Source organism: Narcine bancroftii, chromosome 12 (genome assembly GCF_036971445.1).
Source record: "Narcine bancroftii isolate sNarBan1 chromosome 12, sNarBan1.hap1, whole genome shotgun sequence".
Lineage (NCBI taxonomy): Eukaryota > Metazoa > Chordata > Chondrichthyes > Torpediniformes > Narcinidae > Narcine > Narcine bancroftii.
Genome location: NC_091480.1, coordinates 60,985,306 through 61,012,852, shown reverse-complemented (window position 1 = coordinate 61,012,852; position 27,547 = coordinate 60,985,306). Strand labels below are relative to the sequence as shown.

The following is a 27,547-nucleotide window of genomic DNA, read 5'->3' as shown; positions in this document are numbered from 1 at the left end:
CATGGGTGGGGAGTGAGTAGAGCAGTGGGCTAAGCACACATCCTAAGCACAGGCTAAGCACAGGTGCGCCTGTGTGGATCGTCAGTGAGGAGAAGATGTTTCTAATGTTCCAGTTGTACAGGAAATGTGATATAGAGAATTTAGGTTAAAAAGACTTAAGTTAAAATGTGATGATTAATCAGAAACAGGGAAGCCAGAACGGACAGAGAGTTTACTAGCAGTCAAGGACAGAAGGAGCTGCTGAATATGTTTTTTTAAACCTATCTTTTCATGGTCATAGTGAGAGACATGCAGGAGACAAAGGATTGATAAGAAGTATGAGAAACAGAATTCAGTGAATGTAGAGTTCACAGCGTACGTAACGAACGTGATAATTAATAATGCAGTTATACTTAGAATGTTTTTGTAATACTAACCAATTAAAACAGTATTAATAAGAAGGGGAAGGGCAAATAATAAAGGTATAAAAATCAATGCACTGTATGTATCGGGGCTTAACTGGTGAGAAACCAGTTGAGTCCAACTCTGCAGACTTGTAAATAAAGCTTGTCGTGTCATCAGTTTTAAAGAGACTCATGTGTGAGAAGTTTTATTTCTGACAAATGGGGGCTCGTCCGGGATCTACACTCCGGCCGTGAGGGGAGGCGAGAAGAGGGACATCGGAGGCGGTGCACCCTGCTGAGTTCAGCGGCTCCTAGTCCCTTGCTCGTCGCTTCGGGCGGCTTGAGCGAGTGGTATCCGGACAGGGTGACACGACAAGACGGAGAGGAGAAGGGTGACGGTTCAATCCCCGGGAAGACACCGGTAAGTGACGACTTACGATTGTGGTGTGGGGATTGGGTAACAGGTGTAACGGGATACACCTGTTTGGATAAAAACCTAACGGAATAAATTAAGTATAGATCTTTTGTCGTTGTGTGAGGACCCTGTCGCGGGACTCTAGGATAGACCCCAGGGAAACCTCGGCGGTAACCGAAGGAGGGACAGCACCTCCGACGAAGTGCCGAGAAGAGAGGGGTCAACCCCAGGAAAACCTCAGCGGTAACCGAAGGAGGGACAGCACCTCCGACGAGGCGTCTGAGAGGAAGGGAGTAGGGTCCAGAGCGAGAGGGTCCTCAGCAACGATAAACAGATCTAGGTGGGAAAATGGGAGGATCAAAATCTAAGGGCTCGTCTGAAAATTCAGGACAATTCCTGGGAGTACCCCTTGACAGCCCTTTGGGGAGAATGTTTGAAAATTGGGATAGTAAAAGATATCGGGACAAAAACAAGAAAAAGATGGTCCAATATTGTCTCCTTTGGTCAAAACAACCTATTAAAGGTTCCTCGGTCTGGTGGCCGAAATTTGGATCTGATGAGGATTGGGTTAGACAAGCATTAAACATATATGTAAATTCGAGACCAAAGGTGAATCAAGAAGAGTCAGCATATGCATTTTGTTGGGTTCCCTGGCCAGGATCCTTAACAGAATGTTTTAAATTGAGAGTGGCAGGAGAAAAGAAATGGGAACCTCTGGACAACCTTCCCCCTCCTTATATTCCCCCGGTGCCTACTGCGCCCGAGGAAAGCTTATTACCGGAGGGGAAAGGTGATGAATCTGATTGCCCCCAAGGGGGCCGGGATAAAAAGGATGAATTAAGGGAGTCGGACCCTAAACTTCCACTGGTAAACCGACCCTGGACAAGATCCCAGACTGGTCCAGGACCATCAAAGTTTTCAATAAACCTAAATCCCCTAAGAGAAGTTCCTATGGGAGGACCGGGAGGGGGAACGGGATATGTGAATGTTCCCCTAACTAGTACAGAGGTGCGGGGATTTAAGAAAGAAATGAAAAAGTTATTGGAAGATCCTATAGGACTGGCTGAACAGCTTGACCAATTCTTGGGACCAAACACATATACGTGGGAAGAGATGCAGGCAATAATGGGAACATTATTTTCACCCCAGGAGAGGCAGATGATTCGACGGGCTGCCCTCCTCATGTGGGAATATGAACAACCTGGGGACCCTAGACCCCATGAACAAAAATATCCCTTAAATGAACCCAGGTGGGACAAACGAACACCCGAGGGATTGGCAAGTATGAGACAATATAGAGAGTGGACAATTAAAGGGATACGGGAGGCTGTGCCAAAGGGTCACAATTTTACCAAGGCATTTGGGAACCACCAGGGGAAAGACGAGTCCCCTACTGATTTTTTGGAGAGGGTGAGAAAGAATGTCCAACAGTATGCTGGTGTGGACCCTAGTACACCAATGGGTGAACAGCTTATTCGAATTGAATTTGTTTCCAAATCATGGCAAGACATTAGAAAGAAACTAGAAAAGGAGGAGGACTGGAGTGAAAAACCCCTAAGTGAACTGTTAAAAAAGGCACAAAAAGTATATGTGCAGAGAGAAGAAGAAGATCAAAAGAAGGCGACAAAGGTTATGGTACAGACTATCCGACAGATGAATGCTGAATCCAGAGGGGAAAGAAAACAAAACCTTCCTCTAAACAATCCAAAATATCCAAGAGAGGGAAGACCCCGGAGGTTCGTTAAGTGCTATTACTGCAATGATGAAGGACACTTTAAGAGGGAATGCCCCCGATACAAGAGGGAATTGCGTGCCCTCGAACTTATGGAAGAAGATTAGGGGTGTCAGGGGTTCCAAATGTTAGGGACCAAATATAAGAGGGAACCCCTGGTAAAACTAAAAATTGGTCCCAAGGGAGAAGAGGTGGTGTTTATGGTGGACACAGGAGCGGAACGAAGTAGTGTAATAACTGTGCCAATCGGAACTGAGCCTATAAAAAGTAATTTGACAATTTCTGGGATAGAAGGGGCTCCCAGAATGGTATCAATAATTCCCCAAGTAACAGTGAAACTGGAAGAAAGAGAAGGGGTACAAGACCTCTTGTTATTACCTTCGGCTGGATTTAACCTCCTAGGAAGGGACTTACAGGCTCTCCTAGGTTTGGGTGCTCTCCCTGTGGACGGAGAAGTGCGAGTCCACCTCTGCGCTTTAAAGGAAGAGGATGAACGGCAGATTGACGAGAGAGTCTGGTATAAGGAGGGAAATCGAGGAGGTCTGGACATCCCACCTTTACATGTCACATTAATACCAGGTCATCAGCCGGTAAGGAAACGTCAGTATCCTATTTCTTTGGAAGGGAGAAAAGGGCTACAGCCGGTAATTGAGACTTTAATACGAGACGGACTATTAGAAGAATGCATGTCACCTTATAACACCCCTATACTCCCAGTAAAAAAGTCAGATGGATCCTATCGCCTAGTTCAGGATCTAAGAAGTTTGAATGCTATTGTTCAGACCCGCCACCCAGTGGTGCCTAATCCCTATACTATTATGAGTCGGATTCCCCCAGACCATGAGTGGTTTAGTGTTATCGACTTGAAGGATGCCTTCTGGACTTGTCCGTTAGAAGAGGAAAGTAGAGATATGTTTGCGTTTGAATGGGAAAATCCATGGACAGGTAGACGGAGACAGTTTCGGTGGACTGTATTGCCCCAAGGGTTCACTGAATCTCCAAACCTGTTTGGACAAATGCTAGAACAAATCCTGATGGACTATCCACAATCTGATGATTCCCAACTAATGCAGTATGTGGATGATTTACTATTATCAGGACCCAAGGAACAAGAAATGAGGGGAGAGACCATTAGACTCTTGAATTATCTGGGGAAAAAGGGTCTACGAGTGTCCAGAAACAAGTTACAGTTTGTTGAGAAAACTGTAATATATCTGGGACACCAGATAAGTAAAGGACAGAAACGAATTACCCCTGAACGAATTGCGGGAATCACTAGAATGCCTTTACCCCGTAATAAGAAGGAAATAAGACAATTCCTGGGACTCTTAGGATACTGTAGGTTATGGATAGAGGACTACTCAGCTTTGGTGAAGTTTATGTATGATAAACTGACAAATGAAAATGACTATCCATTGAAATGGACCCAGGAGGAGGAGGGATGGTTCGAGGACTTGAAACATCGCCTAACACGAGCCCCAGTGCTCACTCTGCCCTCTTTAAAACAGCCCTTCCAGCTATTTGTCACTCATAACCAAGGAACAGCTGTGGGAGTTTTAACACAGGAAAAAGGTGGTCAGTGACACCCAGTAGCTTTCCTTTCCAAAATGATGGACCCAGTGTCTCGCGGATGGCCGACGTGTATCCAGGGAGTAGCGGCTGCTGCTCTGTTGGTAGAGGAAGCACGTAAACTTACTTTTGGAGGAAAGATGACTGTGTACACCTCCCATTCTGTGAGTGTTTTATTAACACAAACTGCCCATCGATGGCTGACTGATTCTCGCATATTAAAGTATGAAACCATTTTAATGGTTGGAGAAGATTTACAGTTTGCAAAAATTAATAGCTGCAATCCAGCTCAATTTTTATACGGCAGTGAAACAGAGAAAGAGGTGGAGCATGACTGTGTCGAGTTGACAGATCTTCAGACCAAGACCCGAGAAGACCTTTGCGATACTCCGCTGGGAGAAGGATATGAATTCTACATTGACGGCTCCGCCAGATGTGTTGACGGAATGAGAAGAAATGGGTATGCTATAATAGAAGGAAATACTTGGAAAGTAGTAGAATCCACGAGACTACCCGGAAGCTGGTCAGCACAATCCTGTGAACTATATGCCTTGCAGAGAGCCCTCAGAATACTGGCAAAGAAAATTGGAACGATTTACACAGATTCCAAATACGCATACGGGGTAGTGCATACCTTTGGTAAGATCTGGAAGGAGCGTGGTCTAATTACATCAAGAGGAAAGGAATTGGCACACGAACAGATGATTACTCTGACTTTAGAAGCCTTAACATTACCCCAAGAAATAGCAGTGGTCTACATACCAAGCCATCAAAGGGGAGATAACCCGACAGCAATTGGAAACAGACTGGCTGATGAAGAAGCCAAAAGAGCAGCCATGCAACAAGAAGTCCGTTTGCTGACTTTAATCCCAATAAGGCAAGGCATAAAGACAGCTCCCATTTTCACTGCTAAGGAAGAAAAGAACATGGATCAGCTGGGCGCAAGCCAATTACCTGATGGAACATGGAAAACACCAGATGGAAGAACTGTTCTAAATAAAGAAATAACTCGCAACATTTTAAAACACCTGCATCAACAGAGCCACTGGGGCACTCAAGCCTTATGTGACACAGTGCTTCGAGAATATGTGTGTAAGGGAATCTACACCTTGGCCCAACAAGAGGTGCAAAATTGTTACCTATGCACAAAAATTAATAAGAAGATAATGAGGACAGGGACCATGGGAGGTCAACCATTAGCCATACGCCCTTTTCAACGTATCCAGATCGACTTCACAGAGTTACCTCAAGTTCAAAGATGGAAATATCTGTTGGTGATAATAGATCACTTTACCCGATGGGTAGAAGCCTTCCCAACAATAAATACTACAGCCTCTACAGTAGCTCGCCTCCTCCTAGAGCAGATAATCCCCAGATATGGTATAATGGATTCTATAGACTCAGACAGGGGTCCACATTTTTCTTCAAAAATCCAGCAATTAATTTGTGATGCATTACAGGTCTCTTGGAAATTACATACCCCTTGGCATCCACAAAGCTCAGGGAAGGTCGAACGTATGAATGGAACACTAAAAATCCAATTGACAACGTTAATGGTGGAAACTAAAATGCCTTGGATAAAGTGTCTGCCCCTAGCCTTATTGAGAATTCGTACTGCCCCACGAAAAGATGTAGGGCTGTCCCCTTATGAAATGATGTTTGGGCTTCCCTTCTGGAGTACAGTTGAGGGGTGTCCCACCTTGGGGGAAGGGGATATATTTGTTAGGAACTATTTACAGGCACTGTCACGCTCTCTTACAGATTTACGAAAGAGAGGACTATTGGCACAAACACCGCCTCTAGACTTTTCTTTACACAAAGTGGAACCAGGAGACTGGATTCTTATCAAGACCTGGAAGACTGAAAAACTCCAGCCCCAGTGGGAAGGTCCATACCAAGTTCTCTTAACTACAGAAGCTGCAGCACGAACAAGAGAGAAGGGGTGGACACACGCATCCAGATTTAAGGGACCTGTAGAGGCGCCACAGGACCCTGATACGAACTCAGATTGGACTTGTATTCCTGGAGAAAAACCTCTTACCTTACGATTTCGCAAAAAGACTTAATTCACAATGTTATTGTTATGTTCTTTGATTTTTCTTAGTTTGCCTATGTCTTTATCAGGTGTGAAATGTAAGAAATGCAGAGATACAGTGGTTCTGTTTCAGGACCACATTTGGGGAAGAAAGGAAGGTAATTTCATTTCCCATACCTCAGTTCCTGAGAAATGCTGGGCAGAAAATACCACCCAACATCCATATACCCCTTGTGTGGAAAAAGAAGGAAATAATATAGGTTATTATATACAGATTCCTAATACCACTCCTTTCCCTCTTAATGGTTGGAAAGGTGACTCGAGCCCACCATGCCCTGATGGACTCTGGTTTTGCATACACCAACGTACTGTTCCAATGAGAAGTTACACTCCACACTTGAAATTGCCTGTCCCTTTAAGACAGCCGGACTTAGTTCGAGTCCATCCAAATAACCATGTAAGTTTCGGAAATGCAATTGGGGGAGATAACCTTTTTGTAGATCTAGCAACTAAAATTGCAGGAACTTTTAATGTAACCAATTGTTGGGTCTGCGGGGGTCCACGGATGTCAGAACAATGGCCTTGGTGGGGAGAACCTCTCAATTCATTGACCATGATTTCCCGCATTTGGACAACTAACCGAACGAGATCAAGAGAAACCTGGTCTCTCTCTAACGTCCCCTCTGGTTTTTATTGTCTCTCACGAGCCGGCAAATACCCAGTAGGAGAAAGTCCCTGCAAGGCTGTATGGATTCGCATTTCACCTGGTGTTTTCACTTGGTTTCCTAAACCTCAGACTTGGTTCTTATCTACTGTTTTTAAAACTAATTGCCTACCCCTGTCTAATAGCAGTATTCAGTTTTGGAATTGTACCACTTCCACCATCACAGGACCATACCAATCAAATCCTGTTCTTAAAAGAGTTTGGGAAAGGGGGTATGGAGTATCCCCAAATGGATTATTCTGGGTATGTGGTAATAAAGCTTATACTCGTCTTCCCTCACAGTGGAGTGGAACTTGTTTCCTAGGAATAATCCGCCCAGAATTTTTCCTTCTACCCCACGATCACGGTCATAAATTAGGCGTGAAGATCTTTGATACATTACATCGTGCACCCCGCTCTACCACGGTACATTTGGGAGAATGGAGAGATGATTGGCCTCCAGAGCGCATAATTCAATATTATGGTCCCGCTACATGGGCTCAAGATGGATCTTGGGGTTATCGTACTCCTATATATATGTTAAATCGTATAATTCGCTTACAAGCAGTGCTTGAAATTGTTACAAATCAAACAGCTATAGCCCTGCAATTACTTGCATCCCAGCAAGGTCAAATGCGCTCTGCTATATATCAGAACCGTCTAGCCCTAGACTATCTCCTAGCCACGGAAGGAAGTGTATGTGGCAAACTTAATTTGACTAACTGCTGCTTACAGATTGATGATAATGGAAAAGCCGTTCGTAAAATCGCTGATAATATTCGTACATTGTCCCATGTACCGGTTCAAACCTGGCATCCTTTCCCACAATTTAATTGGATGGACAAATGGTTTGGAGGAACCTGGTGGCGTACCTTCTTGTGGGTCATCGGAGGTATTTTATTCCTCCTACTTATTTTGCCCTGTATTATTCCCTGTCTACGCAGCCTGGTGATTTCCATGGTCGAACAAGCTATGCAACCAGGGGGGATGGGAGACCCTGTAAGACTTTTCTTTCAGCGTGAGATTAATGTATCATGAAACATTTTTCTTCCCTAGCTTAGAATCCCCATTTATATCTATACATATGTTCAAAATAAATTAACAGAACCATTTGAAATAGTAGAAATACAAGAGATAATAAAAAAACTACCAAATAATAATACACCAGGAGAGGATGGATTCCCAATAGAATTCTATAAAACATTTAAAGATTTATTAATTCCTCCCCTTCTGGAAGTAATCAACCAGATTGACAAAACACAAAGCTTACCAGATTCATGCAAAACAGCAATAATTACAGTAATACCAAAGACCACTCGCACCAGCATCATATAGACCAATATCTTTACTTAACACAGATTATAAGATAATAGCTAAACTATTAGCAAACAGATTAGCCGACTATGTACCTAAAATAGTAAATCTAGACCAAACTGGATTTATTAAAAAAAGACGAACAACAGACAATATTTGTAAATTTATTAACTTAATTCATGCAGTAGAAGGGAGTAAAGTGCCAACAGTAGCAGTTGCTTTCGACACAGAGAAGGCCTTTGACAGAGTAGAATGGAATTATTTATTCAAAGTATTACAAAAATTCAGTTTACCAGAGAAGTATATTAATTGGATTAAAGCATTATATAAGGGGCCATTGGCGAAAGTGACAGTAAATGGATAAATATCAAAGCAATTTAACTTAAGCAGATCAACAAGGCAGGGATGCCCACTATCACCCTTATTGTTCGCGTTAGCTATAGAACCACTAGCAGAATTGATAAGAACAGAAAATAAAATAAAAGGAATAAAAATAAAAGACAAGGAATATAAAATCAGTTTATTTGCAGATGATGTTATAATATACTTAACAGAACCAGAATTATCAATAAAAGAATTACATAAGAAATTGAAGGAATATGGAGAAGTGTCGGGTTACAATATTAACGCAAATAAAAGTGAAGCAATGCCAATGAATAATGCGGATTTCTCAAAATTTAAGAAAGAATCACCATTCAGATGGCAAATGCAGGCAATAAGATACCTAGGTATACAAATAAATAAAAACCTCGGCCATCTATTTCAACTCAATTATTATCCACTAATGAAAAAATTACAGGATGACTTAGAGCATTGGAAAAATTTACCACCAACACTAATAGGAAGGATAAACTGTATTAAAATGAACATTTTCCCAAGGATACAATACCTATTTCAGGCATTGCCAATACACTTGACAGAGAAATTCTTCAAGGAGTTAAAGAAAATAATAAGGAAATTTTTATGGAAAGGGGGGAAACCGAGGATAGCACTAGATAAATTAACAGAATGGTATAAACAAGGAGGCTTACAACTGCCAAACTTAAAAAATTATTATAGAGCCGCACAATTAAGATACCTATCAGATTTTTATCAAACAAGGGAAAAGCCAGATTGGACTAGATTAGAACTAGATAAAATAGGGGAGAAGATACCTGAACATATATTATATAAATGGGATAAAAAATTGGTACAACGTTGGAATTCTCCAGTATTATATCATCTGCTCAATATTTGGAAGAAGATTCATGTAGAAAGGAATAAAACAAATTACCAATTACCAAAACTAATACTGACGCAAAATCACTTAATCCCTTTTACAATAGATAACCTTTCCTTCAGAGAATGGGAAAAAAAAGGGATCAAAAGAATAGAAAATTGTTTTTCAGGAAATAAATTACTATCATTTGAACAAATGAAGGATAAATATAATATAACTCAAGATACAGTGTTGGCATACTATCAACTGAGATCCCACTTGAAAGACAAATTGGGAAACTGTCTGAGGTTACCAGAGGGAAGTAATTTTGAATATGTGATTACAGATACAATGATAATCAAAAAATTTATAACAAATATGTATATTAAACTGCAAGAAAAGGAGAATGAGGAAACAAATGGTAAAACTAAACAAAAATGGGAACAAGATTTAAACATAAAGATAAAGAAGGAAACATGGGAGAAGTTATGCTCTGGAACTATGGGAAATACAATAAACACGAGGTTACGTATGATACAATATAACTGGATACACAGGCTATACATTACACCTCAAAAGTTAAATAAATGGGACCCAACAGTATCTGACAGATGTTTTTGTTGTAAAAAAGAAATGGAACAACAATTCATGAAATCTGGACATGTGAGAAAGTGAAAAAATTGAGCCTCCCTGGACGGTATAGGATGTTGTAGCTGTACGTCGACAATTCTATCCTCCAGCCCAAGATTTTATCGTTCTTTATCTTTCCCTTGTTCTGTTTATCGAACATGAATGCCACGGATCATTGGTCCATGATAAGAGTGAAGCTTTTACAGGCCAGAAAATGTCTCCAGTGCCGCACTGGTTCCACAATGGCCTGGGCCTCCTCCACTGCCAAGTGTCTTACCTCGGACCCCTGGAGGGTCCGCGGGATAAAGGCCACCGGCCGCCCCTCTTGATTCAGGGTGGCAGCCAACGCCACGTCTGAGGCATCGGTCTCTACCAGAAAAGGGACTGTCTCGTCAATGGATCGCAGGGTTGCCTTCGCGATCAGATCCCTGATCTCTTTGAAGGCTTTGATAGCAGCAGGGCTGAGGGGAAAGTTGAGGTCTTTATGAGTGGGCGGGCCCTGTCGGCGTAATTGGGGACCCACTGCGCATAGTATGCAAACAGCCCCAGACACTTCTTTAATGACTTTTGAGAATGAGGGATGGGGAGGACTAGCAGCGGGAGCATGCGGGCCGGGTCTAGGCTGATTTTCCCGTTTTGCATCACGTAGCCCAGGATCACTAACTTCCTGATGCTAAAGACACATTTATCCTGATTGTACGTTAGAACGCAGTTCTTTGCTGCCTGAAGATTAGCATCATGGTCAGCTTGTGAGTGGCCGCAGATCGTAACGTTGTACAGGTACACCGCCTTTAAGTGGTACTAATCCACTATGCGGTCCATCTCCCGCTGCAACAGGGATACCCCATTGGTGATACCACAGGGGAGGCGGAGGAACTGGTACAACCTGCTGTTCGCTTCAAACGCCGTATATATCCTTTCGCTTTTTCTAATGGGCAACTGGTGGTACGCTGCCTTGAGGTCGATAGTGGAGAACACTTTGTACTGGGCAATGCTGTTTACCATGTCCGTGATACGCGGGTATGTATCCAGCTGCATGAATTTGTTGATGGTCTGACTGTAGTCTACGACCATAGGCCTCTTCTCCCTCCCGGAATTCACTACCACTACTTGTGCTCTCCAAGGGCTGGAACTCTTTTCTATAATGTTCTCCTGCAAGAGTCTACGGACTTTTGCACTGATAAACTTCCTGTCTTTTGGGCTGTACCTCCTGCTCTTGGTGCAGTCAGGCATGAGGTGCATGAATAGAGGGGGGGGGGGGGGGGCTCTATGTTCAGGGCCATGAGGTTGCAGTAACGCTTCCTTCTAAGGATTAATGAGGGAAGTGGCCCATTGTACACCATTGTGATGCTTTTCAGTTGGCACTGAAAATCCCTGGAGCACAGAGGCGTGGGAACACCAGCAATTTAAACTCCTCATACGCCATACCCTGGATCTCCAGAGTGACCCTGCAGAAGTGGTTGTCCTTAGTCACGTTGTTGTTAGATGCCATTAGGATCTGATGGTCACTGGGGTATGTTTTTAATGCGAGGTGTTCTACCAACCCTTGGTCTATAAAGCTCTCTGTACTCCCACTATCCACCAATTTACAGTAGCCCCGTTAACCTTAATACTGTTGCATCCAATAGGTCGAGCGGATTCGCCTGATTCAGTCGCAATGAGGCCAGCCTGGCGTTTCTTCCATTCTGATAGGAGCTTTCATCCCAACCTCGATCGTAGTACTCGATACCGAAGATGTCATCTGGTCGCTGTGTCCTCTGCCTGGCGTCCCAAGATGGCCAATAGCACATGGCACTCTGCTTCGTCTTGCCTGTGGGGGAAGGAGAAGATCTTTCCCACCTCTCATTTGCATGAGAGGGGGCTTTGGTGGGAGCCTTGAGGCTTCTGCATACTTTTTCATAATGCCCCTTCTTTCCAGACCTCGAGCAGTCCTTCTCCTTAGCTGGACAGTGGGCTCTGGGGTGCTTTAGCTGCCCGCAAAAAACACACTTGGAACAGTCTAATGAGGCAGTTGCTGCGGAATGTTGCCCTTGTTCACCCGTGCACCTCTCCCTGTAAGTGGCCCATGAGTCCAGCTCAGTGTACTCCTCTAGCTCCCTCCTAGAGTCCTCCAGAGCCTCCACAATGGTTTCAGCCTCATCTAACCTCACTATCCTCTTTTCCAACAGCCTCTGTCTTATCTTCGTTGACCTGACCCCGGCTACAATTCTGTCGCTCACCAGGTCGTCTGCTTACTCTTGGGCAGATACTGACTTAAAATTGTAAGGCCTCGCCAAATCCTTTAGCGCGAGTATAAAGTCTCTAACAGATTCCCCTGCTTGCTGTGACCTGGTCATGAGTCTGTGCCTGGAGTGCAGCTCACTGTGCCCCCTATTATAGTGTCTTTGCAGAGTTTCCATTGCTTCCTGGTATGACTTGGCATCCTGAATTAACGAGTACGGACGAACCCCCCCAGCTGAGCCAGCAGTAGCATCAGCATTTCCTCCTCTGATGCTCCCTCTACCCCCGCATAATTTAAAAAACACCTATATCACCGGCCAAAATGCATGCTCACACCAGGGGTTCTGGGATCCAGCTCAAGCTTTTCTGGCCACAGTACCTGGCTGAGCCTCAGCTTGTGGTTCAATAGCTGGGGGGTAGGCGCGTGCTGGGCCTGATCCCTCTTGCACGTGGTCGCTCGCCCCTGCAGAGACGTGGGCCCCCTCCGGGGAATCAGAGACGGTTGGGGGTGGCTCTGGGGTAACAGTCCATCCCCCTCGATCCTGCCGGTAAACCGCGATTGGCAAAGCAACTTGCCGTATGCCCTTCACCTGTGTCTGGCATGACTCCTGGTCGTACACCAGGTACCCCGCGTGCTGCCCCGGTGAGTTTGCAAACAGGTAGGGCACTCTGCCGCTCGTTACTTGTCCCAGGATCCCCCCATGCTGCATGGCTGATTCTGGTCCCGGTGAGTTCGTGAACAGGTAAGGCACTCTGCCACTCGTTACCTGCCCCGGGGTGTTTCTGACACCTCCGAAATCCACCACAACTCTGGGGTGGGCACCCCCCTCGTTCTTGATCCTGATCTCGCAGCTTTCTGGCTGATCCGTTTTCAGCTGCACGTGTGCAGGGCCCGTTTCCATTTCTGGGTCCCTGAGTCGGGTCTTGGCTGAGTCAAGGTCTAGCGGGGCGCCCATTCTGGAGATGTATAGTAGTTTATTAAATTGTAGGCTACTAACATCAAACCACACGAGGCAGAGTGCAGGTAAAACACATGTTTTAATAGACTGGTATACAGCTAGGCTTTGAGGCCTTGGTCTTGCCTCTGTACAAGCCTCGGCCAGAATGAGGGGGAAGGAATCCCCCCCCCCCCGAACTTATATACAAGGTCATCAGGTGGCTCACCTGGTGACCTAGTGGTGTAATGACATCATGCATGATATACCACTACAGGGTCAACGGTTCTCTCGCAAACACGTGCTGTGAAGCGTGGAAAGGCATCCCTTGCATCGAAGCTTGGTCCGGCCATTCACTGCAACAGAGCTCTCCCCCCCACCCCCCACCCCCTGATCGTCTTGGACCTCACCATGCCACTGGATCTGGGAGGGGATATCGAGAGGCTGGGTCTGGACCTGTGCAAACCCCTACTCCCCAAAAATCCATTCACACACATGCTGTTCCTTTCTGAGGACTGGGGTGTCCAAACCCCACAAACTGACTGAAAGGAACCATCATCATCCTATGGGATGGATGGCCTGAAGAGAAGATAGTGACATAAACTAAATAAGATATTCTGTATATCACCAACATACAGAAATTGTAAATCATAATCCATAATTAATGTTCTAAATAGCATATACCATTTTTAGAAAAAAAACTAATAATGCAGAAAAAAGATGGAAAGAAGAGGAGAAAAACCGAACCGCGTTGCCAGATGACTGGTACTAAAAAAAAGGTTGAAAAATATCAATATAAAGAAAAGACCCCATAACCTCTGGAATCTTGTTATCTGAATTGTTAATTGAATAATGAACCTTTTGCATGTTCAAACAGGATATGATGTCACACAACCATTGATCACCAGCATCCTTCCATTTAAGTAAAATTGCTCACCTTGCCAAAAGGACTGGCATGACTCTGAACCAGAGATCCCTCCTGTTGTGCTGAAGGTGGCCACCAAAGGAATTGGTGTTAAATCTAGGACCCCCAGGTATTTGAAGCTCTTGACCCGCTCCACTACTGAGACCTCGATGAGGACTGGGTCGTGTTCCCCTGACTTCCTCCTGAAGTCCACAATCATCTCCTTGGTTTTGCTGACATTGAGTGCAAGGTTGTTGTTACACCATTCAACGAGTTGATCTCTCTCCCTCCTGTACACTTCCCCATTGACGTTTGTGATTCTGCCGACAGCTGTGGTGTCATCGGCAAATTTATAGATAGCATTGGAGTTGTGCCTGGCCACACAGTCATGGGTGGGGAGTGAGTAGAGCAGTGGGCTAAGCACACATCCTAAGCACAGGCTAAGCACAGGTGCGCCTGTGTGGATCGTCAGTGAGGAGAAGATGTTTCTAATGTTCCAGTTGTACAGGAAAAATCTGACTGGGAGGACTCCTCTCACTGCCAACCAGGCCAAGTTCTGGTTTTTGTCTGTTGCCTTTAGTCTGCCAAAAGCATTGCCTGGTGCCCCTTACAGTCAGAGAAAGAGAAGCAAAAGAGAGTCCCCTCAGTCACTGAGTGTTCTTCTGCAGCTGAACAAGACTCCAGCGCAAACCATCGGCAACATGAACTCAGATCCAAACGCCAGACGGTGAGGAAGCCATCAGCACCCAGGGCCCTTCGGGGGCCCACCTTGCCTTCAGCACCCTCTTGAATCCTGTCTCCGATACCTGGTTCTCATGAATTAGTCTCCAGCAGCTAGCAGCCGAGTGTGGGTTCCTCGCCCACAAGTCGTCTTCAACCACAGAGCCCCTCGCTGGTCTGCCACCGTCGTCACCATCCTCACAGTTGTCTCCTCTGCTTCTCCTTCTTAACAGCGGGGGTTGGGGGGGTGCGGGGAGGGGGAGTCTCCACATTACTGGTGCCCTGCACCAGTCCACTGCTCCCCCAGTCTGCAACCCTTCGAGGCCACGGCTGAACACAGGCGCCGCCATCTTGGGCCCAGACCCCGCGGTCACAGGATTACAAAAAAGTCAGCTCCTTCAACAGGCCATTTAAAGCCTGTACAGAGCCATTGGTATTTGCCAGCAGGACCCTGCAAGGGAACATTGTGAATCCGCTCCCTGCCCACCCCAGGTCCAGCAGCTCCGCCAGTTTATTTTGTGGGAACGGCGCATCGTCCATTAGTGCCGTGCAGCATCAGAGAGGGTACAGAGATCTCTATCCAGAGCCCATGGGTGTGGAACATCAACCGGAGGCGAGCAAGGTGGAGAACACTGAACACTTCAGGAATCCGACATCGAAACATTCTGCTTTAGTCTGCTCTGTCTGGGCAATGCTAAAATATTTGGACGTTACTGAGAGCCAATGAAATGACATTCAGTTCAAAGAAACTGAACTCAGCTTGAAATCCAGGACAATCACTCAACTTTTTACAGGCCACCGAATCTCCCCGCACCATCCCCTTGAACACTCGCCCGTCCCCTCACACACGCACTCCCCCCACCTCGTTCCCTCACACCCCCCCTGCCCTGTCCCTTCATAGCTTCCCTCCCCCCGTCTCCTCGAACCCTCCCCCCGTCTCCTCGAACCCTCCCCCCGTCTCCTCGAACCCTCCCCCCGTCTCCTCGAACCCTCCCCCCGTCTCCTCGAACCCTCCCCCCGTCTCCTCGAACCCTCCCCCCGTCTCCTCGAACCCTCCCCCCACCTCGTCCCCTGCACCCTTCCCATCCCCTCACGCCCCCCCCCCCCGCCCTGTCCCCTCACACACTCTCTGGTGTAAAACACAGAGTGAGGGGTGTAGGGACTGGAAGGGGTTACCATATCTCTGGGTCAGACCACACCTGGAGTTCAAATACAGTTTCTGTGTCCCTGGGTCAGACCACACCAGGAGCACTGTGCACAGTTCCCGTCTCCGTATCCCTGGGTCAGACCACACCGGGACCACCGTACACAATTCCCGTCTCCGTATCCCTGGGACAGACCACATCGGGAGCATCATGCACAGTTCCCGTCTCTGTATCCCTGGGTCAGACCACACCGGGACCACCGTACAGTTCCCATCTCCGTATCTCTGGGACAAACCACACCTGGAGCACTGTATACAGTTCCCGTGACCAAGCAGTCAGTCGCAGGACATTGTAGCTATGGCTCGGATTAGACCTGCTCTCATTTATGTCACAGGGGAGTGTGTGCAGGAAACACCCAGTCCCCTTTCTGCTCAATTGGATGAAGGAGAGTGGGGGGGTGGGGGAAACGGTCTGATTTGAAGCTCTTTGTCAGGAAGCTTTTATTTTGAATAAAGTGATCAAACTGATGAGTAACATTGAATCCTTACTGCGAACACGATGTAATGTCTGTAGAGTTCAACACTGCAAGGTCACGCAATGTCCTCGTGTACCAGCATCAATGCCCAACGTTTAACACCAGCACCCCCCCCCCCCCTTCACTCCCTCCCTCAATACCAAGTCACCCCAGTTTTTAACCAGTGACCTCCTGGTTTTCGATTCTGAGAAGACGTCCTCCCCACACCCAGCCTTGGGATCTGAGTCATTGCCATCTGGTCCTCATCTCCAAACTCCAGGGGATACAAGCCCACCCTGTCCCACCCATTCCAGGGAGGAATCTGAACTGTTCCCAACACACTAACGCCCTTCCTTAAATGAGGACACGGACACTGTCCCCTGCTCTGTCAGTCTGGTCTTACTGTACTACTGAAGCACAACCTCCCCACTTCTGTATCCAATCTCCATGCGGTAACCGGTCACATCCTGTGTGCTTTCCTCACTGCTGCTGGACCCATACACAAGACCCCGGTGAATCAGTGGAACACCCAGAGCACTCTGGGACTTAGAACTCTGCAATCTCCCACCATTTACATTATCTGACCTTTTACCCTGAGCGGGAGTGAGAGAGAGGGAGAGAACAAGTGAGAGATATAGAGAGAGAGGGGGTTGGGGGAGAGACATAGGAAGGCATAAGGAAGAGAGAAAGATAGAGAAAGGGATGGAGAAGAGAAAGATGGGAAGAGTAAAAATGAGAGAATGAGAGATATCGGTAGTAATAGAAATAGAGAGAGTGAGGGGGAGAAAGAGAGAAACAAAGGTAGACAGCAGGGGAGTGAGAGAGAGAGAAAGTGAAAGAGCAAGAGAGGAGTTGGAGAGAAAATGAGAGAGGTACAGAGAGAGAGAGAGAGAGAGCTGCACAAAGGGGGTTGAGAGAGAATGAGGGAAAAGGGAGCTCCCGTTAGGACCACTGGATCTACACCAGGGCAGTGACGACAAAAAAGGTCCCTGACACCACGGAAAGGTAGTTTGGGGAGGGGGGAGATGGGGCCGGGAGAGGGGAGGAGAGAGATGGATGGGGAAGAGGAGGGCAGAGATGGAGGGGCAAGGGTAAGGGGAGGAGGGAGATGGATGGGGAAGGGGAAAGCAGAGATGGAGGGGGATGATGGAGGGGAAGGGGGTGATGGAGGGGAGAGGGCAGAGGGAGGATAGGGAAGGGGAGATGGAGGGGGAGATGGAGGAGGGAGGGCGGAGATGGAGGGGAGAAGGCAGAGGGAGGATAGGGAAGGGGAGATGGAGTGGGAGGGAAGAGGAAGTGGGAGGAGTTGGGAGGGGAGGAGGATGGGGAGAGAGAAAGAACACAAATAAATGAACAGTTAAAACCGACCCCACTACGACTTTTGAACCATGGCGCTAGCTGGAGCCAACTCGGTGAAGGCACGATGAAGATCCCGTGGGGAGGTGGAGCTCTGAGTGACGGGAGTTATATCTATTCCTCAGGGGCTGGGTCCCTGCCCATGACCCCTCACTCACAGAGTCTTGACCCTGTCCTTGGTGCAGCCCCAGGGTCGGAACGAGGTCAGAAGTCGCTCAGGATGCTGATGTCGGAAAACTCGTTGCAGTAACGGTGGGCGTAGATTGAGAGGATGGCTGCCCACTTCAGAGACACAACACACCACACACAGGTCAGGTAGTAACTGTGGACATCCGTCAGACCTGGGGGGATGGGGGGAGACCGGGGTGGGATGTGGGGGTGAGGACAGAAGGTGGAGGAGGGTAAAGAGACAGGGGAGTGAGGAGAGGGGGTGAAAGAGGAGGGGAGAGAGAGAGGGGGGGAGAGAAAGGGGAGGGGGGAGAGGGGGATTGGAGTGGGAGAGAATGTCTGATTAACTAATCCCCAGTGCTTTCCATCCACCTCCAGACCTTTTCCCATCCTCTCACCCACCTCAACACAGACAAGGCTCTTTGCACTGGAACACAAGCAGAGGTGGGCTTCTGCCCCTCACGCCACAGGAGGAGGGGGGTGGGGTAGATGGATTTCTCTCCTGCCATGTCCCCACCAGCTCCCAGTGATCCTGGCTAGTGAAGTCTGGAGACATCGAGGGTCACAATCAAAGGTGGATGGGAAGGCTGTGTGTGTGTGCAGGACAGACCATCCATGTGCACACACACATACACACTCACAAACACAAACAGGCCACACGCAGGCATGCATGCACACCCAAACACAATCACCCCTACTCACTTGAGTACACATACACATGCACACAGACAGATACATATAGGGGTGTACACGCATATACAGAGACCTATACATGCACACTTGCACTCACGCACAGACTCAGACACACACACGCACATGCATGCAATGACACCCAGACACACACTAGGCTTTTTCACACCACAGTGTAAAGTGAAGTTTCCCGGGAACGCTCCCGTGAACCTACAGCGTGAAAAGGTTGGCCCAGGATTTTTAAACAGGTCTGTGGCCCTGGGAAAATTTCCTGACCACCTTCTCACTGCAATATGAAAAGGCAAATGGCCAAGCAGGGGAAGCTTCGTGACATCAGCGCTTACATGCTGTGTCACGTAGATGATTAAAATTAAAAGATACTTACCGCCCGACAACAGCAGGCTGTTTCAGCACATCACGACACCAGCACAATGCAGGATGAAAGGTTGACCTTCTTAACCATAATCTCTTATGCAGCTGGATTTCCCAGAGCAGTTCCAGCTGCGTGAGGGATTATGGGAATCGAAGTCGGCCATTCGTCCTGCATTGTGTCGCCGTCGTGACGTGCTGAAGCGTGGTGGAGAGGGAGCGAGCGGGCGAACAACTGATGGATGGGGAGGGTGAACTTACTCTTACTCCTGTGAGTGTGAAATGCAACATCAGTTGGGGGCGGGACCCCCCTAAATTGCTGGGGAGGGCAAATTCCTAGGAATTTGGATCACAGCATGAAAAGCCTGGAAGGTCCTGAATTCCCGAGAATTTCACCGGGACAAAGTAGGGTCACCGCTCACGTGCAGTGTGAAAATGGCCAGTGACACACATGCGCACCACAGGACGGTGACCACAGTGGTGGACCAGCAAGGTGGTCAGTGGGTGAGGAACCCACACAGGCAGCCAGGGACTGACTCATGGGAACCCCGTATCGAATCTGAGATTTGTGAGGGTGCTGAGGGCAGGAAGGGTTCCCAATTGGTGTCAGACACCAAAGGCCAAAGTGTCCGAGGTTTGGATCTGGGTTTGTGTTGCCGATGGATCGTGCAGGAGTCTGTGCGGCTGCAGAGGCTGCGGGGGCTGGAGGCGAATCCATGGACATTCATTGATTCTTCTGCTTTTCTTTCCATGACTGTCAGGGGCACCGGGCAATGCTAATGGCAAATCTTTGCCTTACAGCAGGCAGAAGGCAATTTCCTGTAATATTACATGACAATGAAGGAATCTTGAACACACAGTCTCTCTCTCTCACACACAACAAAGGCACAACCACAGTCACACACACATAGTCTCACACACACACAGATGCTCACATAGTCACTCACACGCAGACACACACAGAGTCATACACACGCATACACATACAGTCGCAGAAACACACACACCCAGGCCTCACTGACAGGGTCTGTCGTTCAGCAGCCAACCTCCCACCCCTCCCTTATTCGCGCCCGACTCACTCTGGTGTTTGGTGATGGCCAGGGTCAGGAAGGTGATGAAGCCCCCCAGGGCAACAAAGGCCGAGAGCAGGCCCACGGCCAGGAAACAGCGCAGACCCCTCAGCCATGTCCTCCAGAAGTCCTGCATGTACATCACATGGGTGACCAGGGTCCAAAGGGCAAGAACTCCTGGGGAGGAAAGAGGTGGGTGGGGAGAGAGATAGGGGAGGGGAAGGAGAGAGTGGGGAGAGATTGGGGCAGAGAAGGGAGAGATAGGAGGAGAGGGGGAGAGAAGGGACAGAGTGGGGAGAGAGGGTGAGAGGGGAAGGGAGAGGGAGAGAGGGGGAAAGAGAAGGAAGAGAGAGGGAGAGGAGGGAGGGGGAAGAAGAGGGGAGCGCGGGGAGAGGGAGGGAACAATGGGGGGAAGAGAGAGACCCATGTTATATCGCAGCTTATAACTCCGCATGTTCTCATCTCATCCCCGTGGAAAGAACCTTCCTTGGTTCTATCTTGTCAATCCTTTGATAATTTTGTAGGTTGGAGGAGTCATGGATGGAGCTGAAAGTTGTTGTAGGTTACAAAAGGATATAGACAGGATGCAGAGTTGAGCGGGAAAGTGGCAGATGGAGTTCAATCTGGATAAGTGTGAGGTGATGCAGTATGGAAGGTCAAATTTGAAAGCTGAGTACAGGGTTAATGGTTGTATTCTTAACAGCGTGGAAGAACAGAGAGACCTTGGGATTGAAATCCATACATCTCTCAAGGTCACCTTGAGAGATAAGGTAGATAAGGCTTGTGATATGTTGGCCTTCATTAAGAGTCAAGAGGCAACGTTGCAGCTCTATAAAACCCGGCGAGAGCACACTTGGAATGTTGTATTCAGTTCTGGCCACCTCATTAGGTGAAAGCTCTGGAGAGGGTGTAGAGGAGATTTACCAGGATGTTGCCTAGATTGGAAAATGTGTCCGATGAGGCAAGGTTAGCAGAGCTGAGACTTTCCCCTTTGGAGCAAAGAAGGATGAGTGGTGACTTAATAGAGGATCTACAAGATTATGAGAAGCATAGATAGGGTGGACAGGCAGCACCTGTTTCCCCAAGGTGACAGTAGCAAACACCAGAGGACATATGTTGAAGGGGAGGGGAGGAAAGTTTAGGGGAGACATCAGGGGTGTTTTTTTTAATACAGAGTGTTAGGTGTGTGGAATACTTTGCCAGGGATGGTGGTGGAGGCTGGAACATTAGGGACACTTAGACAGGCACATGGATGGAAGAAAAAGAGTTACTAGGTTGGGAAGGTTTAGATGTTTGTGTAGGTGACATCATCATGGGCCAAAGGGTTACTGTGTTCTATGTTCTGTTTATATAAGATGTCTTCTCATTTGTTTGAATCCCACTGAGTACAGTCCCAGAGACAATCTCCCCCCCACAGGCTCACCCCCAGAACCAACCTGGTGAGTCCCCTCTGCACCACCTCCACAAACAGTCTATCCTTTCTCCACTGAGGAGACTAGTTCTGCATGCAGTACTCCACCTGTGGCCTCACCAGGACCCTGTCCAGCTGCAGCAGAACCTCCCTACTCTGAAATCCCATCCCTCCAGCAATGAAGGCCATCGTTCCACTTACCTTCTCATTATAAGATCACCCATTCATTTCTGGAACCCCCTCTACACCACCTCCACAGCCAGTCTATCTTTTCTCCAGAGAGGTGACCAGAACAGCACACACTACTCCACGTGCAGCCTCACCAGGACCCTGTACAGTTAATTTAATATTAATACAGACATACAGAGTGGCAACAGGCCCTTTCGGCCTAAGAGCCCGTGCTGCCCAATTACACCCAATTGACTACAACCTGGCACGTTTTGAACGGTGGGAGGAAACCGGAGCCCCCAGACATGCAGACATGGAGGCCAATGTCCCATTTGCCTTCCTGTGACCTGGTGGACCTGCAAACCAACCTTTTGCAATTCATGCACAAGTACTCCCAAGTCTCTCTGCACAACAGGATGCTGTAACCTTTCACTTTTAAAACAATAATCTGATCTTCCATTTTTCCTTGCAAAGTGGATACCTTCACATTTACCAACAGTCTGCTCCATCTGCCAGACCCCTGCCCACTCACTGAACATGTCTGTATCTCTGCAGACTCTCCTCATCCTCTGCCCCATTCACTGTCATCAGCAAATATTGATACGTTACACTCGTCTCCCCCCCACTCTTCCTGATCATTGGTGTATATTGTGAACCCACTGTGGGCCCATCACTGACCCCTGTGGGAAGGGTGACACTGCCAACTGCCAAAGCCCGATCCTCAGTGGAGAGAGGACAAGTGGCTTGTTGCTTCTCCCTCAATGGCAGCAAACCTGGGACAAGCACGTTGATGAGACGGTGAAAAAAGCACCAACCCCCCTCTCCTTTCATTGAACACAAAGTTAGTTTATTGGCCCCCGGTCCCACAATACCTTCTTCAGGTCCCCATCGAGAGCAGACATATTGGGTGGATCACAGCGTGGGATGGGAGCTGATCTGCTCAAAGTTGGGAGAAGCTGGAGCTGAATGGAGCTCAGAACATCACGTAAACCTCCCCTCCCCTCCACAGACTCCATCTACATCTCCCACTGCCCGGGAAAGGCAGCCGACATCCTGAAGGATCCGTCCCGCCCTGGACGCTCCCTTCTCCCTCCTCCCGTCGGGGAGAAGACTCAGGGGTGTGAGGTCACGCACCAACAGGGTTAAAGACAGCTTCTACCCCAGAGCCATCAGGCTCCTGAATGACCCCACCCAGTACTCTCCCTTCCCACTGTGACTCCCCACATGGCAGTGTGCCTTCCCCACAGCCATCAGGCTCCTGAATGACCCCTACCCAGTGCTTCCCCTTCCCCACACGGCAGTGTGCATGGTAGGGGTGACCTGCCAGACCGCTCGCAGAAGGAGCAGACGGGAGTGTGGGCAGGCCCCGCCTCACCTGACAAGCCCCCGAAGGCAGCGGTGGCCGGCTGCATGAAGCCGATGGTCCAGGACAGGAAGGCCGACAGGCCCAGCACGGTGCCAACAGCTGCGTAGCCCATCTTCAGCCACAACCTGCTGAACGCCATTGCACTCGGGCCTGACCACAGCAGAGAAGTGGGGGGGGGGGGGGGGGGGGGGAAGGGTGTGATAAGGAACGCTCCGCGCCCACCCGGGGGCGCTTTGATCCTGCCTCTTGCAACACGCAGCTCCGCGGCTTCAGCACTGGAGGCGGCAGGCCCGAAAGGCACTCTGCAGCGCCATCGTGCAGGCGGGGAGGGCTCATTGCAACAAGTGCGAGGAGGACTGGGTTACAGCACCACCCAGCGAGCAGGAGGTGCGAGGACACTTGGAGACTGGGTTACGAGCATCTCCTCGCAGGAAGGAGGTGGAAGGGTTTGGATGGCAGTGAACCTAAACTCACAGAGATGATGGGCCAGAGTGTGGGTGAGGGAACCCCTGTAAAACCCAAGTTGATGGGACACCGCCTCCCATGGGAAGAGAGTGGTTGGGCTCCAACCATCCATCCATAGGACATTGCTAAAGATGTTCAGAACAGTGTTCTGGGCTCCAGCCACCTTTTGTTGCCATTGAGTTAAGACATCTTTATAAATAAATCAATTAAGAGATTATTGTCCTGACCTGTAGATGGTGGAAGGATAATGTGGTGGATGTTGAATGCATGGACTAACTCCTCTCAGACAAGTGGGGAGTGTTCCCTCTCACCTCTGACCTGTAGATGGGGAAGGATAATGTGGTATATGCCAACATACCAACAATTTAAGTACAATTAACACGCAAGATCTCACAAAAATAAAAGAGATAATAGATATAAAGAGGAAGAGAAATGAAATAATATTCAGTTGGTTGTAGTGCAAAAATGAGCCATCAGTAGTGTAGACTGACCTTCTGGTGGTCACGAAGGGGTTGATGGTCAAGGTTAGGGTCAAATGGGGAAGTTCAAGAGCTTGAGAGCTGTTGTAAAGAGTCTCGGCCAGTAGTTCTCAATCTTTTTTTCCACTCACATATCACCTTTAAGTAATCCTTTACCACAGAGCACCAATGGCATCCTGTGTAATCCTTTACCATAGAGCACTAATGGCATCCTATGCCACAGGTGCTCTGTATTTCATAAGGAATTACTTCAGGTGGAAGTAAAAACACAAAATGCTGGAGAAGCTCAGCAGGTCAAACCGTGTCCTTTATCGAGCCAAAGGAAAGATACAGAACCAACGCTTCGGGGCTGTGCCCTTCATCAAAGTATGAGAAAATACTGGCAAATGTCTGAACAAAAAGGTAGGAGGGGGAAAGGCAGGAGATGCTAGGAGGAGAAAGGAAGGAGACACCAGCAATGAAGGGGAATGGCAGGGCTGTGTAGGTGAAAGAAATGGAAAGACAGGAAAAGGGGGGAGAGGAAAAAGAAGGTGAGCAGGTTGAGTGGAAACCAGTGAAGTCAATGTTCACGCCATGTGGTTGGAGGGGGCCCAGACTGAAAATTGTTGTTCCTCCAATCTGCGGGTGGTCAGGGTGGAACAGTACACAAGGCATGTGAGGGCGGGAGTGTGACCCAGAATTGAAATAGTTGGCGACGGGGAGGTCACTGTTGTTGTGAATGGAGAGGAGATGCTGATCAAAGCGATCTCCTAACCTGCGGCTGGCCTCCCTGATGTAGAGAAAGCCAGAAAGGGTAAATAAGTCCTGTGGATGTACAGGTGAAGTGTTGCTTCACGTGAAAGGCCTGTTTGGGGCCCCGGACTGTGGTGAGGGAGGAGATGTGGGCACAAGTGTTGCATCACCTGCAGGCACAGGGGAAGGTGCCAGGGGTGCGATGGGTGGGGAGGGATGAGTGCACGAGGGAATCGTGAAGGGAACGGTCCCTGCGGAAGGCCGAGAGGGGAGAAGGAAAAATGTGTCTGGTGGTGGGATCCTGTGGTGTCGGAAATTCCAGAGAAGAATGTGTTGGATGCGGAGGCTGGTGGGGTGGTTGGTGAGAATGAGGGGGAAGCTATGTTTGTTGTGTCTGGGGGCAGAGGGGGCCAGGGCAGATGAATGGGAAATGGAGATGTGAGTGAATGGTGGAGAGGAAGACACATTTGTGGAAGAAGGCAGACATTTCAGAAGATCTGGACTGGAAGACCTCATCTTGGGAACAGATGTGACAGAGAAATTGAGAGAAGGGGATAGAATCCCTGCAGAGGACAGGGTGTGAGGAAGTGTAGTCCAGGTGGTTGTTGAAGTTGGTGGGTTTGTAAAATGTATCTGTGGAAAACATGTCTCCTGAGATGGAGACAGAGATCCAGGAAGGGGAGAGTGTTATTGGAGATGGACCAGGAGAGTTTGAGTACAGGGTGGAAGTTGGACTTGAAGTGAATGAAGTTGACAAATTCATCGCTGGTGTCATCAATACACCAGAGGAAGAGTTGGGGGGGGGGGGTGGAATCTTGCCTGAGTAGGCTTGCAGTATGGATTATTTCCCCACCAAGCCCACAGGCAGGTGTAACAGGGACCCATGCGGGAACCCATGGCTACTCCTTTGATTTGGAGGGAGTGGGATTAGTTAGAAGTTATTTAGAGTGAGGGTGCAAGTGGGAAATAAATGGTTGAAAACCACTGGCTGAGGGATCAGAGGGTGGGAATCCCATGGTGAGTCCCCCCAGTGATTTTGACACCAAGAGTGATGGGTGCCTGGAAGGGGCAGCCAAGGGTAGTGGTAGGAGCAGTTTCAACGGTGTTTTGAGAGGCTTCCACAAATCCATGAACGTGGAGGTAACTGATCATGGGCAGGCAGCTAGATGGAGCTCAATTTGGGCATCATGCTCAGCACAGACATGTAAGCCGAAGGGCCTGTCCGTGCCCTGGAATGTTCCATGACTGTTGAAATGCCTCTTTAACCCAGGAACTATATCCCCCTCCTCTGGTAGTCAGTTCTGGATATCAACCACTCTGTGTGAAAAAAGGTCCCCTTCAAATTTCCTTCCACTCCTTAAACCTACGCACTCTTGTTGAAATGTTAACTGCCTTTTTACATGTGGTGGGTTTCTCCAGCACTTTCCTCAGTTCATGCACTAACATCCCAGGGGTGTCTCTGCGTAGCAGTACACTACCAGCTTTCACCAGCTGGAAGCAGGGTGATGAACCAACAAAATCCACCAAAAAAATATAGTAGGTTTTATTAAAAAATTTTAATCGCTGGTATACACGTTTGCTACAGATCTCTACAGTCAATCCAGACTTTGTACAAAAGGAAAAAAGTTTTTTTTTTTTTAAAACATTACATTGTCATATAGATTTAAAAAAAAATTAAAAGTAAAACAATGAATTATACACTAAATGAGATATACACTTGTATCAAGGTGGCTCAGGGTTGTCACAAAAGGCTGAGTGAGGGTGGAGGGGGATACAGGGAGAGGGGTGAAGGAGGGAAAGCAAGAGGCCAGGGTGGAAGAGGAGGAGAGCGAGCAAGAAGACACCGTCCCAGATGACACAATGGAGAACAGCCACCCACTTCTGTAACCAGTTCCATCAAAGTAAGGTTTTCAAAAAATTGACTGGGGTCAAACAGCAGTGGCGAGTGAGGCAGCTGCAGAGCCCTCGTAAACCAGTTTCCTCAGTATGGGAGTGGGGCAGTGGGATCAGTGTGGGGACTAATACAGGGCTCTGGGGGAGAGTGGGATCAACGTGGGGACTGATACAGGGCTGTGGGGATAGAGTGGGGCAGTGGGATCAGTGTGAGGAGAGAGCAGGGCAGTGGGATCAGTGTGGGGACTGATTATAGGGCTGTGGGGAGAGAGCGGGGCAGTGGGATCAGTGTGGGGACTGATACAGGACTGTGGGGGGGAGTGGGGCAATGGGATCAGTGTGGGGACTGATACAGGGCTGTGGGGACTGATACAGGGCTGTGGGGACTGATACAGGGCTGTGGGGACTGATACAGGGCTGTGGGGACTGATACAGGGCTGTGGGGACTGATACAGGGCTGTGGGGACTGATACAGGGCTGTGGGGACTGATACAGGGCTGTGGGGACTGATACAGGGCTGTGGGGACTGATACAGGGCTGTGGGGACTGATACAGGGCTGTGGGGACTGATACAGGGCTGTGGGGACTGATACAGGGCTGTGGGGACTGATACAGGGCTGTGGGGACTGATACAGGGCTGTGGGGACTGATACAGGGCTGTGGGGACTGATACAGGGCTGCGGGGACTGATACAGGGCTGCGGGGACTGATACAGGGCTGCGGGGACTGATACAGGGCTGCGGGGACTGATACAGGGCTGCGGGGACTGATACAGGGCTGCGGGGACTGATACAGGGCTGCGGGGACTGATACAGGGCTGCGGGGACTGATACAGGGCTGCGGGGACTGATACAGGGCTGCGGGGACTGATACAGGGCTGCGGGGACTGATACAGGGCTGCGGGGACTGATACAGGGCTGCGGGGACTGATACAGGGCTGCGGGGACTGATACAGGGCTGCGG

General features: G+C 48.5%; 2 protein-coding genes across 2 annotated transcripts; one reads left to right on the top strand and one right to left on the bottom strand.

The window, feature by feature from the left end:
• Window positions 1–107: 107 nt before the first annotated feature.
• On the top strand, window positions 108–7,875 carry LOC138746642 (endogenous retrovirus group 3 member 1 Env polyprotein-like). Its single transcript, XM_069904930.1, has 2 exons — window positions 108–804; window positions 5,861–7,875. The coding sequence occupies exon 2, from the start codon at window positions 6,172–6,174 to the stop codon at window positions 7,873–7,875; it is 1,704 nt and encodes a 567-aa protein (XP_069761031.1). The 5' UTR covers window positions 108–804; window positions 5,861–6,171.
• An 8,511-nt stretch (window positions 7,876–16,386) lies between these two features.
• On the bottom strand, window positions 16,387–23,307 carry slc48a1b (solute carrier family 48 member 1b). Its single transcript, XM_069906255.1, has 3 exons — window positions 23,025–23,307; window positions 20,080–20,247; window positions 16,387–18,114 (listed from the first exon to the last, which is right to left on the bottom strand). The coding sequence occupies exons 1-3, from the start codon at window positions 23,152–23,154 to the stop codon at window positions 17,978–17,980; spliced, it is 435 nt and encodes a 144-aa protein (XP_069762356.1). The 5' UTR covers window positions 23,155–23,307; the 3' UTR covers window positions 16,387–17,977.
• Between the last annotated feature and the right edge of the window lie 4,240 nt (window positions 23,308–27,547).